A 16,773-nucleotide genomic window follows, 5' to 3' on the forward strand; every position below is an offset into this window, starting at 1 on the left:
CTAGGCCCCACTCTCAACATAGCACTGCAGCTTGGGCACTTCTGCCACTGCTCTACAGCTAGGAGGGGCTCCCCACCATGACCCTGTGCTGCTGAATCATCTGCACAGGCGCTATGTCCACCCCTTTTGTTGTTTTTTTACTTCAGCCAACTACCTGTGGCCAGCAGGGGGCACCAAGCATTTCCTGGTTTGTGTGATGATAAAGTCCACCCCTGTATATACGGTACCTTGATATAGCCACTTGTGTCTGTCAGCAATGACTTACCCCGAGGCAAGCTTGGCAGTTCACAGTACCCGTGTGATGCCAGATCGTGACACAGGGTGCCCAGGTGAAACTCATCAGCCGTTGCAAAGGCGGTGCACTGCAGCACATCCTGTAGACAGCAGAGGAAGAAAGGAGTAAGTCACAGCTCCAGTACCATGTACAAGACATAAAGGGGCAAATTTACTAACCCGTAGATGACGTAAACTCAGATAAGCTGTCTACACCTGCAGCGGATTTATCACAGGGCTCAGGCTGGACGATGAAAAGAAAACGGGGGACCCAATACCCATTTCCCCAAAAAAACATTCCCATTTAAAAACTACAATAGTACTACTAAAAAATAAATTTGTACCCATGATGTTTAGACCCCTTTCACACGAGCGTGACTGATTAGGTCCGGATGCGTTCAGGGTGTGTTCAGTGAAACTCGCACCATTTTGCAAGCAAGTTCAGTCAGTTTTGTCTGCAATTGCAATCGTTTTTTTTTGCACAAGTGCAGTGCGTTTTGATCCGTTTTTCACGTGCGTGATAAAAAACTAAAGGTTTACAAACAACACCTTCTAGCAACCATCAGTGAAAAACTCATTGCATCCGCACTTGCTTCCGGATGCAATGCGTTTATCACTGAAGCCCCATTCACTTCTATGGGGCCAGGGCTGCGTGAAAAATGCAGATTATAGAACATGCGTTTTTCACGCAACGCAGAACTAATGCGTGAAAAAAACCGCTCATGTACACAGACCCATTGAAATGAATGGGTCAGGATTCAGTGCGGGTGCTATGTCACGCATTGCACCTGCGCGGAAAACTCGCTTGTGTGAAAGGGGCCATAGTTTGCGACTCTTAATTCTCTGGGTCAGTACGATTAGAATGATACCCCATATGTATATATTTTTTTTATGTCTAAATAGTGAAAAAGAAAATGTAAACTTTTTTCACATCACCATATTCTGACCCCCGTAACTTTTTAATAGTTATATCTACTGAGATGTTTGGGGGCTCAATTTTCCAGGACAATATCTAGTTTTTATTGATACCATTTTGGAGGATGTGGGACTTTTTGATCACAGTTTATAAAAAATTTGGGGGTAAAAGAAGCAATAAAAAGAAGCCAAATTGGCCATTTTTTATCTTTTTTTTTTTTTTTTTTTTTTCAGTTACACCATTCGCCATATTGGGAAAAAAATATTTTTATATTTCAATAGTATGGGCATTTTCAGTCATGGTGATACCCATGATGTTTGTATTTTTTGTTTAGGTATTTATTATACAGAAAGGGCGGTGAGTTAAACTTTTATATTTTTTTTATATATTTTAAACTTTTTTTTTGTGATTTTGAAGTTCATATATGAGCCTATAAAAAATTTGTTTTTTAATTTTGAACAATCATGTATTTTAAAAATGAATTTATTATTGTCTATTGCTCATTTATTTTGTTGGCATAACTGCTGTGGGTCTCGTCAGCGAGACTCGGAGCATTCAAAGCAATTACCAACATCCCCATTGGCCCCAATGTCGGTAGGATGTCCAGAAGCGCGAGCTTCTAGGTTTTCTACACATTAGATGCCGTGATCTCACTTGATCACGCCATCTAAAGCCTTTATTTACCACTATCGGCATTATTGCCGGTCGCGGTAATTAGCTGCAGGTCTCTGCTTTTTGAAACGGCAGAGACCTACCGGCTGCATGTGCGAGTGGGCGCCATGTTTAAACATCGCTCCAATGAAAGGGTTAAATGGCTTCTGTCACCTCCCCATTGTGCAATTTTCATTAGCCGACATTAGCAAATAGCTAATGTCAGCTGAGTGCAATCATACATGTCCTACCTTTTGTCTGTGGCTTATTTCTTGTAAAAATCATACTTTTATCATATGCAAATTTCTTCACTACCAGCAAATTGGGCGTGTACTTGCTGCCGGTAGCCGCTGCATCTGCCGCTTCTAGACACGCCCCATCTCCTCTTGATAGACAGGGCCAGCGAGCGCTCTCCTCCTCCCCTTGGCCCCATCTGCTGCTGAATTCCCGTGCCTGCGCCGTAACGTTCCTCGATTGGCACAGGCGCACTGAGGAAGGAGCTGGCAAGCGAGCGTCCTTCTCTCAGAGTGCCTGCGCCGAATGAGGACCGGTACGGCGCAGGCACGGGATTTCATGGGCAGAGAGGGCCAGCGGGAGGAGGAGAGAGCTTGCTGGCCCTGTCTATCAAGTGGAGGAGGGGGCATGTTTATAGTCCGAGGATGCGGCGGCTACCAGCAAGTAACCGCTCAACCTGCTGGTAGTAAAGTAATTAGCATATTATAAAAGTACAATTTTTAAAGAAATTACAGCACAGAGAGGTAAGAGTGATATATATGGACTAAACTGACATTAGCAAATAGCTACTGTCCGATACTGAAAATTGCTAAATGGAAGGGGGGGGGGGGGGGGGGGAAGGTGTGACAGAAGCCCTTTAAAGAACATCTGTCAGCAGATTTGTACCTATGAGACTGACTGACCTGTTACATGTGCACTTGGCAGCTGAAGACATCTGTGTTGGTCACAAGTTCATATGTGTCTGCGTTACTTCAGAAAATGTTTTAATATATGCAAATGAGCCTCTAGGAGCAATGGGGGCGTTGCCATTACTCCTAGAGGCTCAGCTCTCTCTGCACTGACGCAACCTCTGCACTTTGATTGACAGGGCCAGACATAACTAGGGATGAGCAAATTGACTTCGGCTGCTTCATCCGAAGTTGATTCGCATAAAACTTTGTTTTAATACTGTACGGAACCGAACCAGAGTTCAATATCAAGGTTTTTTTTACAGTAATAATTAATTCCCAAAGTTATTACACAAAGTCTCACGAAAAATGTTTCCGTTTTTAAAAGTGACAATTCTTGTGCATACCACATTTTCAAACTTTTTGGCTCTTTTCAAAAAGTAGGTGGTGTTTAGCGCAAGGGTTGCGGTCACCGACGGTTTGGCAAATTTACACTAAATGACGCCAGAAAACGGCATAAATTATAGTAAAAATCTACTTCAACTCCTAGTTAGCATAGATAGCACACAGACTAACAAAAATGCCCCAAATTTAGAAAGAATCATGGAAGGGAAGCAGGTCACCACTGCAGCCACCGACTGGCAGCAGCGGCGTCAGACAGGAACTTTACATCCTAATTTCTCAGCGGAGCCGCTGAGGCCGCGGAGTGAAGGAGGCTGCGCCAGGAAGCAGGTAAGTATCCCCAAAGGATGCTCAACCCCCCCCCCTCATTGACAGGCGCCTCTTATGTGCTGTATTACCTCTGTCTTTGACAGCAAAGGCAGATTCGTTCTTGATGGCTGCTTGGTTCTGGATGACTTCATAGGTCTCTTGGTGATGGGGACGGTCTGTTTGGATGAGGACTCTGAATATAATCTACTTGTGGACAGTGTCTTCTGGGGGACATGACGGTGGCTCCAGCATTTAGGGCATGAGAAGGTCTTCTGGAATGCAGCCATATGCGTGATGCCTGGATGTGGGAGTGCAGGAGGTACCTCAGGTATAACACTGGTCCTTGTCCTTCCAGTAAAGAGTCTGTGCTGAACCTCCACGTTTTGTGGATTTCTAGTCCGACACATTTGTGCTATAAGATTTGGAGTCTTTCGTAGTAGTCCGCTCATGGTATATCTCATCGAGCCTGAAGACAAAATACAGGTATTCTACCCAAATTACCATATAGCCTATGGAACTCTACCTGACTATGTCCTCCACTCATAGGACAGAAGATACATGGGGCCCTCCCTTCATTCTCTATGGGGCTCAGCACTGCACTTGGCTATCTCCCATAGAGAATGAATGCTTGCTCAACCTGCCGATCCAGTCACGTGATGGTCACAGGACCCCTATTCTCGTGATGAGTGGGGGGACCCCACCAAACAGATACTTGTGGACAGGTATACTTTTCTATCTTGGACCTACTGACATGTTTAACTAAAGCCCCTATACAGTGATGGCTAACCTTGGCACTCCAGCTGTGGTGAAATTACGACTCCCAGCAGCCAAGCAAGGGGGGCATCTTGGGAGTTGTAGTTTTACCACAGCTGGAGTGCCGGAGGTTAGCCATCACTGCCCTATGATAACTCTGGATCCTGTTTTTTCCCCCGACCTTTGCCTTGTACTGTTCCGCTCTTACTCCTCCTAGAAATTTATGAATACATTCTCATTATCCAAGGAGTGTATCCCTACTCACTGTCAGCACTGACTGGGTGGCCTCCTTTTCAACTGGTAAAGCCTCGTTCACACGTCAGTGTTCGGTCAGTGATTTCCATCAGTCATTTTGAGCCAAAACCAGATGCGAGACTAAACACAGAACAGGAGCAGATCTCTACCTTATCTCTGTGGAGGATCCAATCCTGGTTTTGGCTCACAATCACTGATGGAAATCACTGACGTGTGAATTGTCAGTTTATTTATACATTTCTGGTAGGAATAACAGAGGAACATAACAGAGCTGTGAGAAAACATGCTATAGAAATGGTATGTGGGATATAGTACTGTTTAATAAAAATTTAAAAAACGCGACACGGTAGAAGATCTGTTAACCAGAGTATCACAGTGACCTGACAGCAAGCAGAGATCTTGACAACAGTAAGACATAATGTATACAAAACTTATAGAAAGCTGCATTTTTATTATCCATCTAAAAACAACCCCTGTCCAGACGCCCTATTCAGATCTATGGACACCAGAAAGGGTGATCTATGATGAGACCCCTACCCTATGGAAAGGAGAGGTGGTAAGCCCACTACTTCCTTCAGAATGGTCGCCATGTAATACTTTATTTCCCTCAGGGTCCATTCACATGTCCGTAGTGAATTACGGCACCCCCATAATAGAAATGCAATTGCGGACAAGAATTGGACATGTTCTAATTTTTTCCGGACCCGCGGACCACTGTCTGTTGTCCGCATCCATTCCGTCCCTATAGAGAATGAATGGAGCCTCATAGGTGAAATGTATAGACAGATATACTTACCCCCTGTGACAACGGCCAACTACACAGTCATTAGAGATTAGTCAGCATATTTGTATCCTGCCACAAGGGAGGTGGGGGTTAGTTGGGCAGCGTCCTGATTTTTTGATTTGCAGCCAATGCAGGTTATGTCATCATGGCTGATAATGTTAGATGACCTTGTGCTGTCATGTGCAATGCCCAATGAGACTCCATGCAATTTTTTACTATCTCGTGCACTAGATTCTCCATCACGCCACACAGCACAGGGAGGAAGCGAACTTGCGACTTTCACGCGACAAGACGCAACACTTACCTGTATGAGGGAAACCCCGCCCACTCCGCCTCTCTCAGCTCCACCCCTTACCGTTCTTTTTGGCTACAGGCGCTTCCCTCTAGCCGCCGCCCGCTTGTTATTAGCAGGAGCAGATTCGACGTTGGCAGCTGCTGAATTTTTACTTAAAAAGAAAATTATGAAAAATTGTATAAAATTCATACCATTTTTACGTTCATCTTTTTTTGGAGGGAAATAGACTCAGGTGAAAAACCAGACAGTGGAAATGACGAATGTGCGGGTAAAGGGAGGGGGATAGCTGTGAGCTCCGGCTGTCCCTGTAATGACTGCTGAGGCGCCGGGAGGAGAGACCGGGCTGTGACTGCGGAGGCATACGTATGACTGGCGCTTTACTTCAGTGTTCTGTGCATGTAATTATATACTGTATAGGAAGAGCACTGCTTTACTGCGGACATTGACAGACACTGTCCTGTGGCTGCACTCTCTGCCAGGGACTATACACTCTTTCTCACACTGTATGGGGGCACTTTCAAGCAGGGTATGGGAGGACCCAAGCTGGCACAGAGAAATCTGGTAGGTGCTATGCATAGGCACTTTCTGGCTGCATAATGTATGCAGGGACTATATATTGGCAGGGACTATATATTGTTGGCAACAATATACAGTCCCTAGCAGAGTGCCCCCATACATTATGCAGCCAGAATGCTATACACAGCGCCTACCCGAGTGCTCTCTTTTACACTGTGCCAGTCTCAGTGCTCCCATATGCTGCCAGTATGTGCCCCCATATAGTTTCATAGTGTGCCAGAGGCCAGAAAGCGTGCACCAATATATAGTCCTTGGCAGAGTGCCCCCATACATTATGCAGCTAGAGTGCTATCATAAGCCGTCCAAGACAAAGTACCCCCATAAAAAACAAATGTCTAACAAGAGAGTGCTCCTGTATGCTGTGCCTCCATATGGTGCCAGAGTACCCTCATCAGGAGCCCCCATGAGGGCACTCTGGCACACTTTGGAACTATTTGGAGGCACAGCCTAGAGGAGCACTCTCTTGTTGAATCTGGGAGACATTAGTTTTTTTTTTTTTTTTTTATGGGGGTACTTTGTCTTGGACGGCTAATGGCACTATGTCTGCATAATGTATGGGGGCACTCTGCCAATGACTATATATTGGTGCACGCTTTCTGACCCCACTGGCACACTGTGATACTATGGGAGCACTTTCTGGCTTAATCTGGTAGGCGTTGTGTATAGGGGCATATAGTTTGGCACTCTGACTGTAAGCGTCACTCTCACTATTAAGTATAGGCGCGTTCTCCAACTGGGATTATATACGGGGGGCACAACGTCAGTGTAGCGATACACTATTCTGTCATGTATCAATGGTTTATACTTGGTTGACAACCCCCTGTTAAAGGGGTCTTCTAGTTGTGGTACGGGGCACAACGTCAGTGTAGCGATACACTATTCTGTCATGTATCAATGGTTTATACTCTGTTGACAACCCCCTGTTAAAGGGGTCTTTTAGTTGTGGTAAGTTATCACCTGTCCACAGGATAAGGGATAACTATTAGATTAGTAGGGGTGCTACTGCTGGGACTGAACAGAGCAGCAGATCGAGCACCCACGCTGCTGCTCCATTCATCGCTGTGGGTCCAGCAGTAGGACCCCCTTCAATCTAATAGTTAGATAACTTGTCACTACCAGAATACCCCTATAAATCTGTAATGGTGGTCATATTGTTACCCAAAAATAGATAAAATTATTATTATTTTTTTCCGAGGTGTTCGTTTTTGGAATGTATTCAGATTTGTCCAATAATTCAAATTTCCCGATTTCTGTTGCAGGCCCCCCTCTGCTGAAGGTACTAAATGCCTTAACTTCATGTTTCTTCTTGCACAGACGATACGCCCAGTAAATCAACAAGATGGAGGCTCCCTGCCCGCTGTCTGCCAAATTTGAAGGGTGTGTGTCTGTTTGAGCAGTCCTGTTACATCAGAGCATGTGTTCCCCTGCTTGAGGTCTCAGGAAATTGCCAAACTCAGGAACTCATCTGCCTGATCCTGAGTCACCACAGTTTGTAAAGTAACCAACATCCATATCATTCACGGGCAAACGTAACTGCCCCCCCTAACGCTGGGTTCAGACCTGAGCGTTCGCGATGGAGCGCTCTGTATGCGCGATTGTACTGGCGTTTGCAATCGCGCATACAGAGACAAGCGAACTCCCATTGTCGCGCGTTCCCGCTAAAGTCTATGTGCGGGAACGCGCGACAAGACGCCCCAAAGAAGCTCATGTACTTCTTGGGGCGTCAGGTGTTTTACAGCGCGATCGTGCGTGCTGTAAAACGCTCAGGTGAGAACCATTCCCATAGGGAATCATTGGTTCTTGCCTGTTGAGTGTTTTACAGCGCGTAGGAACACGCTGTAAAACGCTCAGGTCTGAACCGAGCCTAAAACTCAGGAACTGGTGGCACCACCTTTAGCATATGCTTGTGATCAGGGGACTTCAGCCCTCTCTTCTTTGCAGAACTAGTATAAGCTGATGACCAGGACTCCAACAGCAGGTGTTCATTTTCCATGCAGCGCCCCTCAAAACTCCTGAAAGTTTATTCATTTAAAGTAATTTTCCAGTGTTTCTAGCATAATTTTTTCCTTCCATATGCTCACCTGGGTTCTGATAATCTGTGCTGCTGGAGGTCAGCTCTGAACAGAATCAGCCTTCTTCCCCCTCTGGTAGCTGACAATATAATCCATTTAGAAAAAAAACCTAAAAGTTGCCCCAATTATAGGAGAGTCCAAATTGACAGACGATGGGGCAAAACAAGTAGGCAGGGCCAGCAATACCGCAGTACAGCACAAAATACTGCCCCAGCAAAATCAAATACCACAGTGCAGCATAGCATACTGCCATATCACCATACTGAGGACGGTGATACAGTTGAATTCAGGAGGGCATCTGTGGCTGCTGGGCAGGTGCATTAGTACCATAATTAATGCTAAGAGCATCAGATCGTCATGTACCTTGAGGAGGGCTTGGGTGGCCCAGTGGGCATTAGCCCACCTTAAATTTGGCAACCCTGCTGGCTATGAGAGGGAGTGAGCATGCGTGTCCACCAGCCCTCAGCTCAGTGCTATACACTTTGAACTATGTAAGTAAATGTCACTGGATTGGTTGTAAATGGAAAACAGTTCGTTTTTTGTGAACTGTATGTTAAATATATTTACTGGTGGTACAACCCCTTTGATAGACGAGGGCTTGATTGTGGGACCCTGGTTTATTATCACTAATAGGGTATATATGTCGCTCGTATCATTGGGGGACACATAAGACCATGGGTATAGCTGCTGCCACTAGGAGGTGGCACTAAGCTGAAAAGTGTTAGCTCCTCTTCCCAGCTGTACCCCTATAAAGTTCTAATTTTGATGATTGGGCTCTAGGTGGTCTTGAACTGGCTGTTTTCCCCACCAGTAGGTCCACAAGCCTGCTGCTCATTCCCCACCTCTAGAAGGCAAGGAGGAATGGCAGATCTCAAATCCGCTGTTACCCGATCGGGTCACCTTAGCCACTCCTTCAGGGAGTCCCCTCTGTTACCGATATAGCTGCCTTCCCCAAGGGGCAGCACACTGATGAAGCTGACACGGCTGGGCAGAAACCATTGGATAGGTAAGTATATTACCTTCTCCTTGTTTCCTGGTCCTGGGTTAATCGTCCCCCATCACGTTCCTCCTGGGCCTGTGGGGGAGAGTTCCCAGCAGTCGCATGCCTCCTGGGGCGGCTGTTGATTTTCTCTTTCGCTCATCAGTATGCTGTCTCAGGCCTTCCTCTGTCACCCGCTTGGACATCCGCACTCTGTTCCGGCTGGAAGTCCTTCCAGTCGGCCCCGCTCCTGCTCAAGGTCCTGGCTTTTTGACTGCACCTTCCTGGCCGATTTAGGGAAGGGAACCATCTTTCCGGTGTGAAATCTTCACACCCATGCATTCTCCTGTGGAGTTCTGCCCCCATTCATTAAAAAAAGAAATAATCACAGCCCAAACAGGTGGTTGCATTTGCAACCACCGCATGCGTTACCCTCTACCGCACTACCCCCCTTCCCCCCACAGTTGGAGAATTCTGTGCAGATAAACCATATATGTTCATTGCATGTTTCATATTTTGTGTGTGTGTGTGTGTATGTATGTGTGTATATGTATGTGTGTGTGTGTATATATATATATATATATATATATATATATTTTTTTTTTATTATTTTTCAGGACGTTTGCATACTACACAGTGAAAGACAGACTAACGCAGATTCTAACAAAAGTGATAGACACTGTACATCGGAATAAAAATACGTTCTTTGAAGCTCATGGGGACGTAAGTGAATTTACTATAAATCAGAGACTGTAATACTGATGACCTAGAGCAAATACATCTGGCAGGAAAATCTGCAGGGAGTCGACCAGAAGAAAACCGCTGCATGCATGCATTCCCTGCCAAAACAGCCTGCCACATGTATAGTGCTAGTGTGAAGCTCGCCCTCTGATAGATCATCACTGTTAGATTGTAGGGGTCCAACTCGCAGGAGTTTCCTAATTTCCCTTTGCCTAAGCATTAACGGGAAATAACACTGTGGCCCAAGATCCCAGCTCACCCACCTTAGCTTATGGCCGCTTTCAGACGAGCGTATTTGAAATGAGTATGTAGTCCGGGTTTTATGTTCTGGAATCCGCTACTAATGTTAACGAATAGAGCTATTCACATGGGCGTATAATTCCCATCAGTATTTGAAATCCGCAGCATGTTTAAGTTTTGTGCGGATTTGTTGTCTCCAAATACACACATTACAGTCTGTGCAGTGCATAAATAATGAAAGGAAGGAAGAAATACGCATGTAAATCCTGATGACAATACTGATGGTAAGGCTACTTTTACACTAACATTTTGGTTTCCATCTGTGAGATCCGTTCAGGGCTCTCGTAAGCGGTCCAAAACGGATCAGCTTTGCCATAATGCATTCTGAATGGATTGTGATTATCCATATTGCTTTGTTTGCTGGCTGGATTCATTTTTCCATCACATTATACCCTGCTCGTTTCCATGGTTACAGACCACCCTGGAATCCATCAGTGGTGGTCGTGCTTGCACACTTTAGGAGAATGTGTCAGCCTCTCTGGTGGTCAGGACCATGGGACTGCACATAGGCTGGTGCTTTTTCCTATGTTGTGTAAGCACAGCCACCACTGATGGATTACAGGGTGGTCTGTAACCAAGGAAACAAGCAGTGTATAATGTGATGGGAAAATGAATCCAGCCAGCACCAGAAGCAATATGGATAATCACAATACATTAGTAAGTGGCTTGTATTATCTACATGATAAATGCCACTTACTGAAGTGAGAGAACCTCACTCCCTAATAGCGTGTATGAAAACTGGGAAACCCCTTCAGACTTAATAGGTCGGGTTTGTTTCAGGAAGGAATGGAGGCAGAGAAAAAGGCTTTGTCTTTCTTTTCCAAACTGCGGAACGAATTGCAAACCGACAAGCCCATCCTGCCGCTGAACGACGAGAAGCCGGACACACAGATCTGGAATCAGTACCTGGACTACCAGAAAACGCTACTGAGCAATGGTGAAGAGCCCAGCTGGTTCCGGTCCCCTTGGCTATACGTGGAATGTTACATGTATCGCAGAATTCAAGAAGGGATGTTGCTGAGGTGAGAACTGATGATGTCTGTGAATGGTTTGGTTTAATGATAATGATTGCACAGCACTGACTTTAGTTTAGTGAACACTGAAAGCTCATTTACCCCGAAAATAAAAACCTTGACATGGCCTAGTTAGGAAAATTCAATTTGTTGTCATAGCTTTAAATAAGAAACTAGCTGCCTGCAGCCACCACTAGAGGGAGCTTACTGCTGAATTCATAAAACAGTATGCAATTAGCTCCCTCTAGTAGTTGCTAGCATTCAGAATCTCAGTATAATGTTTATAGAACGGCTTATTAAGCCTTCTTAAAAGGGTTTTCTGAGATTTTTATACTGATGACCTATCCCGGGACCCCCGCCGATCAGCTCTTTGGAAACGCTCTGTGAGCGCCGCAGCTATCTCTCTGCTTTCCCTAGGCCAGTGACGACACGTTCATGTGTGACGTGTCCTAGGAGAAGCTGAGCCCCATTCAAGTGAGTGGGGCTGAACGAGATACCAAGCACAGCCGCTATACAATGTACAGCGCTGTGCTTGGTAAACTGAGAGAATACTGCTGAGGATAGGTCATCGGAAAACCTTTTTAAGGCTTCTGTGTGTTAGTAAATGTGTTTAGTCTCCTTTTTCCTATAAATGTAGGAGCTTGTGCAATTTTGGTTGTACACAGCAGCCAATTGAAACCTGCTAAGCAGCAGTGTAAAGCATGGGGGAGGATCTAAGCAACATTCTTTAGTTTGTGAGAAGGCAAGAGATGCGATTCAGACTTGCTCAAACTGTGATTGAGAATGCAGCTGAGTTCGAGTCAATGGTTGCCTTTGTGACACTGTCTTATGTTTTCACACAGCCCTCCAATATCTGAATTTGACGTCTTTAGGGATGTGAAGAATGAAAGTTTCTTTCAGTCCCAGCAGGCGATGTTGGCTCTTTGCATTCATCTTCAGGAGCTTAAAGGGAAGATTAATAGTCTTAGTAATGATGAGGTCCGGGATGAGATCAACAAGCTGCTGCAGGTGGGTACTGCCAATCACACGAGTGGCAGAAATGATGCCTTGATTTAAAAGAGATTGCGTCCCATTGGGGTGACTCTTTCCATATGGCATATGGAAGTGGTTGTCCACTCACGTTGCCGTAGGAAGGCTAGCTTTTTTGTTGAACAAATTGTACTTTTTAATAGCATAACTTGGTCCCTTAAAGCAGGGATCAGTAACCTTCGACACTACAACTCCCAGCATGCAAGCATGCTCGGCTGTTCTTGTTACTTTCATAGAAGTGAATGGAGCATTCTGGGAGTTGTAGTTCACGAATACCTGGAGCTCCAGAGGTTGCTGATCCTTGCATTAAAGGGAATCATTATCCAGTGGTTTGCGTAGACACCATAAGGGGTCATTTATTAAGCTGGAATACACCTATATTAGCACAACAGATTGCAGCAGTTAATTGTGCCGCAATCTGCGACTTTTCACTGCTCACGCCAGGTTTAAAGAAGTGGGTGTGGCGGGGAAGGAGATGGGCTGGCAGGACCCGTCTCATTCATATTTTCCTATGCCTAGTTTAGGTGCAGAAAATAATCAAAATGTTAACAAGCTAGGAAGCTGGCTTACATTTAGAAGCAGAACTGGATGCGCCGAAGTTATGTAGAGGCCGGCACCTCTACATTATTTCAGAGATCGACTGCCAGCGTAGGGGCTTTATTAAGACCGGTGTCTGAAATGCCAGTCTTAAATTACCCCCATAGTTGTCGTTTTTCTTTTGTTGATCCGAGGCTTCGTTCCCGAGTTATACTTTTTCCTAATATGCAAATCAGAACCCCAAAACAATGTCAGAATTGCATTTGTTCACAATTTCACCCAAGTAAAACCTATTATTTTTTTTTTTTTTAATGCAAGACAAGATATGGTTAAAAAGATTTTCCGACATTTTTATACTGATGGCCTATGCGCCAGGATAGGTAATCAGTATCTGATCAGTGTGGGTCAGACACCCGGGACTCCTGCCAATCAGCTGTTTGAGAAGGCATCGGCGCTTCTATGAGACAACACGTGTCACATGACTTAGAAGCAGCTCAGCCCCATTGAAGTGAATGGGGCTAAGCGCAATACCAAGCACAGCCGCTATATACTAGACGGCACTGTGCTTGGTAAACGGTGAGAAGGCAGCGGCGCTGCCTTCACAAAACAGGTGTTGGACCCCATCGATCATAAATTGATGACCTATGCTGAGGATAGGTCATCAAAGTAAAAAAAAAAAAATTGGGAAAAACATTTTAATCAAAAGTTGCCATTAGAAAATATTCAGCAAAATATAAGTCATCATACGACTACAGGAAATTAACAAAAATGTTATTGGCCTTTAAAGGTGAGGAGGAAAACAAAAAAAGAAAATTGGCTTGGTCATGAAGGGGTTATGGTTAATACAGATACCAGATTGACACACTGGTTCTGATTTAGATATTAACACATATATGTTTCTGTGTTTTTCACTTAAAGGTGTCTCTATGGGGAAACAAGTGTGACCTTTCAATATCCGGGGGTCAAGACAACTCCCAGAAGACCAGCGTACTGTCTTCGCTTGAGGACTTCAAAGCATTTATACTGGTGGATGATATGGATTCTCTCTGGAACATCCTCTCAAGGAACAGAGATGGGAACACCGAGTCAAGAACAAGGGTTGACATAGTCCTAGATAATGCTGGGTTTGAGTTAGTCACTGATTTTGTCTTGGCGGATGCCATACTGTCTTTGAACCTGGCCACGGAAGTTCATTTTCACGGGAAGGTCATGCCATGGTATGTCTCAGATACCACAAAGCGCGATTTTGACTGGACAATTCAGCAGTGTCTAGCCATCAACAACAAGTGGATGTCAAAGTGCGGACAGACCTGGAAGGAAAACCTAAAGAAGGGACGCTGGGTCTACCATGAACATCTTTTCTGGACCCTGCCCCATGAGTTCTGCACCATGGCTGAAGTGGCTCCCGATTTATACACCGAGCTGCAAAAATCTGACTTAGTCTTCTTTAAAGGAGACTTGAACTACAGAAAACTTACTGGAGATCGGAAGTGGGACTTCACTGTGCCCTTCTCTCAGGCACTCCGATCCTTTCACCCTGCTCCATTGTGCAGTGTTAGAACCCTGAAGGCCGATGTGCAGGTGGGGTTGCAAGCAGGGGTCGGAGAACGACTCTCAGCAACGGAGACAGACTGGATGATATCTGGCAAATATGGCATCATCCAGTTTAGTCCTGCAGTTTGATGCAGTTTTCTTTCTCTAGTCCCTCCTATGCTTCAGTTAGCGTGGCATGCTGCATATGTCTGTTAAAGCTTTAGTAACTGAACGTCGTTGAGCTTCAGTTTACAGCAGTCTCGCTTGTCATTCCGACAGATGAAAATTAAATTGGACTTGTGCTCTTAATGTAATAGCTACACATGAGCTATAGCTTTAAAACCGTCTGCCTAATATCGTGTAGGTCCGTCTTGTGCTCCTAAAACATCTCAGATCCGTGTGGCGCCAGCAGCAGATCCCGTTATGAAGTGGAACCTCCATGGATTGGAGACGCATCAATGAGCCTTTGACCCTGTCACCAGTTCACCGATTGTCTTTCTTTGGACCACTTTTTGCCATTTTGCAGATGCTTATGACCCCGTCGCCTAGCCTTTACATTTTGGCCTTTGTAATAGCTAGTCAGATCCTTATGCTTGGCCATTTTCCCTGCTTCCCACAAATCAACTCAAGAACTGACTATTCTATTACAGCCTAAGGCAGGCATGGCCAACCTGCGGCTCTTCAGCTGTTGTAAAACTACAACTCCCACCATGCCCTGCTGTAGGCTGCCAGCAGAAGGCAGTCTGGGCATGCTGGGAATTGTAGTTTTGCAACAGCTGGAGAGCCTCAGGTTGGCCATCCCTGGCCTAAGGCATCATACACATGATCATATGTGTTTTGCAGAATGGACATACGGATGTGCTGCCCTCATTTGTTGCATCCCCATTGGGCTCGAATGCAGAAAAAATATATGTTTGTGTGCATGGGTCCCAAGGGTTGCCCATACACAGTGTGGTTGTCAGCAGGATCCACATGCAGATTACCCACACGGACACGATTACATCCCACCCGTCAACAGGTGCCATTTTCGTGAGATACTCAGTAGCTCAAGGGCTTCTTGCTTACATTAACCACACTGGTTCAAGCTCCAAGGCTGAACGGAGAATGCTTGTAGAACTACTGATTGATTTTTACCTATTTTCTAATGTAAATAGGAATGTTTGTATTCATTGAAAGTAAGCAGAGGACCAGAAAATGGTCACCAGTTGATACACGAAGTAGAAGTTGCACAATTCCCATTTATTTCTCTTTAGTTGAAAGGCATAGGATGCGCCTTGATAGTTTATACTTAAATATTTTCGTACATACAGATGCATTTCAGATTCACATTTTTTTTTGCACAGTGTTTTTTCCATCTCCTCTCCATAGCCTAAGGATGCCTGAGCGATTTTGGTGGAATGGGCCGAATATCTGCCCAGTGAGAGCGCGTACTGCAAAGAGATCTACACCCGACTCTGGCCCACAGTCTGTGTTATTCACTAGGCGTGCAAGAAATATGTTCTCAAACTGATTGATTAATTTTCTGGTTCCGATGTGTAATAAAGACTTCATAAAATATATTTTTAACTATCATGCTGTGGGCATTGTGTCATTTATTTTTACTATTATGTTTGACATTTATTTCTATTAAAAGAAAGTGGCAAATACTGGGCTATACAGCAGAAGGTACCAAAATGATGCCCCCTGCTCTGACATCACTGTCTGCCCTGCAGCTATTAGGGCTCATGCGTACGATTGTATGTATTTTTTGCGGTCCCCCAAAAATACGGATGACGTCCGTGTGCATTCCGTATTTTACGGAACGGACAATAATTGGACGTGTTCTATTTTTTGGCGGAACAGACATATAGAAATGGAATGCACACAGAGTAACTTTCCTTTTTTTTTTTTTTTTTTTTTTTATCAAACATAATTTTTTTATTGTAATATATTTTGTAAACGATACAACAAGTAAGAGGTGTCTCCCTTTTCCCCTTAAGTTCCCATACATCATACAATATTCTTTCTGTTTTATTATTATTTTTTGCAGACCCATTGAAATGAATGATTCCGCTTATGGTCCGCAAAAAACAGGACAGACACGGAAAGAAAGCACGTTTGTGTGCATGAGGCCGCACCTCAAGACGTCCCGTTTCATGCTGCTTGCACATACTACTGAGAAGGGGGGTGTTCACTCATATCTGTCATCAGTGGGGGTCTGACACCTGGAACCCCTGCCTATCAGCTCTTTGAGAAGGCAACGGGGCTTCTGTGAGGAGAAAAAAATCATCAGTAATACAAAAAAATTCGGAAAAACCTTTTGTGTTTTTTCACCTTTTTTTTTTTCTTTTTGCACAAGCTCCAGGTGTTAGCTGAAATTCTATGGGAAATTTGAAACTCAGGACACATGAGTATTTTATGCTGCTTGTGTTTTTGTTAATTAAGTGGCTTTTGGGGGGACTTTTGAAATTGTT

The 16,773-nt window shown here is 44.7% G+C and overlaps 2 protein-coding genes across 6 annotated transcripts in view; one reads left to right on the plus strand and one right to left on the minus strand.

Annotated features, from left to right (window-relative positions):
- Nucleotides 1-5,573, minus strand: part of LOC122926556 (required for meiotic nuclear division protein 1 homolog) — a 32,764-nt gene extending 27,191 nt beyond the window's left edge. Inside the window, exons 1-3 of one of the 2 annotated variants that reach the window (XM_044277959.1) lie at nucleotides 5,550-5,573; nucleotides 3,543-3,919; nucleotides 266-374 (exon numbers count right to left, since the gene is read on the minus strand). In XM_044277959.1, coding sequence (XP_044133894.1) covers nucleotides 266-374; nucleotides 3,543-3,914 — 481 coding nt within the window. In that variant the 5' untranslated portion in view covers nucleotides 3,915-3,919; nucleotides 5,550-5,573. Of the gene's footprint in view, nucleotides 1-265; nucleotides 375-3,542; nucleotides 3,920-5,257; nucleotides 5,369-5,549 lie in introns of those variants that run through there. The other variant, XM_044277960.1, reaches the window with a different exon arrangement.
- Nucleotides 5,574-5,819: 246 nt separating this feature from the next.
- LOC122928452 (damage-control phosphatase ARMT1-like) lies at nucleotides 5,820-15,886 on the plus strand. 4 transcript variants are annotated; one of them, XM_044281288.1, is made up of 6 exons: nucleotides 5,820-5,903; nucleotides 7,376-7,493; nucleotides 9,785-9,890; nucleotides 10,989-11,230; nucleotides 12,064-12,229; nucleotides 13,706-15,886. In XM_044281288.1, exons 2-6 carry the CDS (start codon nucleotides 7,456-7,458, stop codon nucleotides 14,468-14,470), a joined length of 1,317 nt encoding a protein of 438 aa, XP_044137223.1. In that variant the 5' UTR covers nucleotides 5,820-5,903; nucleotides 7,376-7,455; the 3' UTR covers nucleotides 14,471-15,886. The 4 variants fall into 4 exon arrangements, with proteins under 4 accessions (XP_044137223.1, XP_044137222.1, XP_044137224.1 ...); XM_044281287.1 differs by having other exon boundaries at nucleotides 7,431-7,493; XM_044281289.1 differs by having other exon boundaries at nucleotides 5,831-5,938.
- The last annotated feature ends 887 nt before the right edge of the window (nucleotides 15,887-16,773 follow it).

The sequence above is a fragment of the Bufo gargarizans genome, chromosome 2 (genome assembly GCF_014858855.1).
Source record: "Bufo gargarizans isolate SCDJY-AF-19 chromosome 2, ASM1485885v1, whole genome shotgun sequence".
Taxonomy (NCBI): Eukaryota; Metazoa; Chordata; class Amphibia; order Anura; family Bufonidae; genus Bufo; species Bufo gargarizans.

Excerpts from the sequence above, each read along its gene's own strand:
- LOC122928452 (XM_044281288.1), top strand. The coding sequence starts at position 7,456 with ATGGAGGCTCCCTGCCCGCTGTCTGCCAAATTTGAAGG. Across the intron at positions 7,494-9,784 it reads CTGTCTGCCAAATTTGAAGG|GACGTTTGCATACTACACAG; the intron begins GTGTGTGTCTGT and ends ATTATTTTTCAG. Across the intron at positions 9,891-10,988 it reads TCTTTGAAGCTCATGGGGAC|GAAGGAATGGAGGCAGAGAA; the intron begins GTAAGTGAATTT and ends GGTTTGTTTCAG.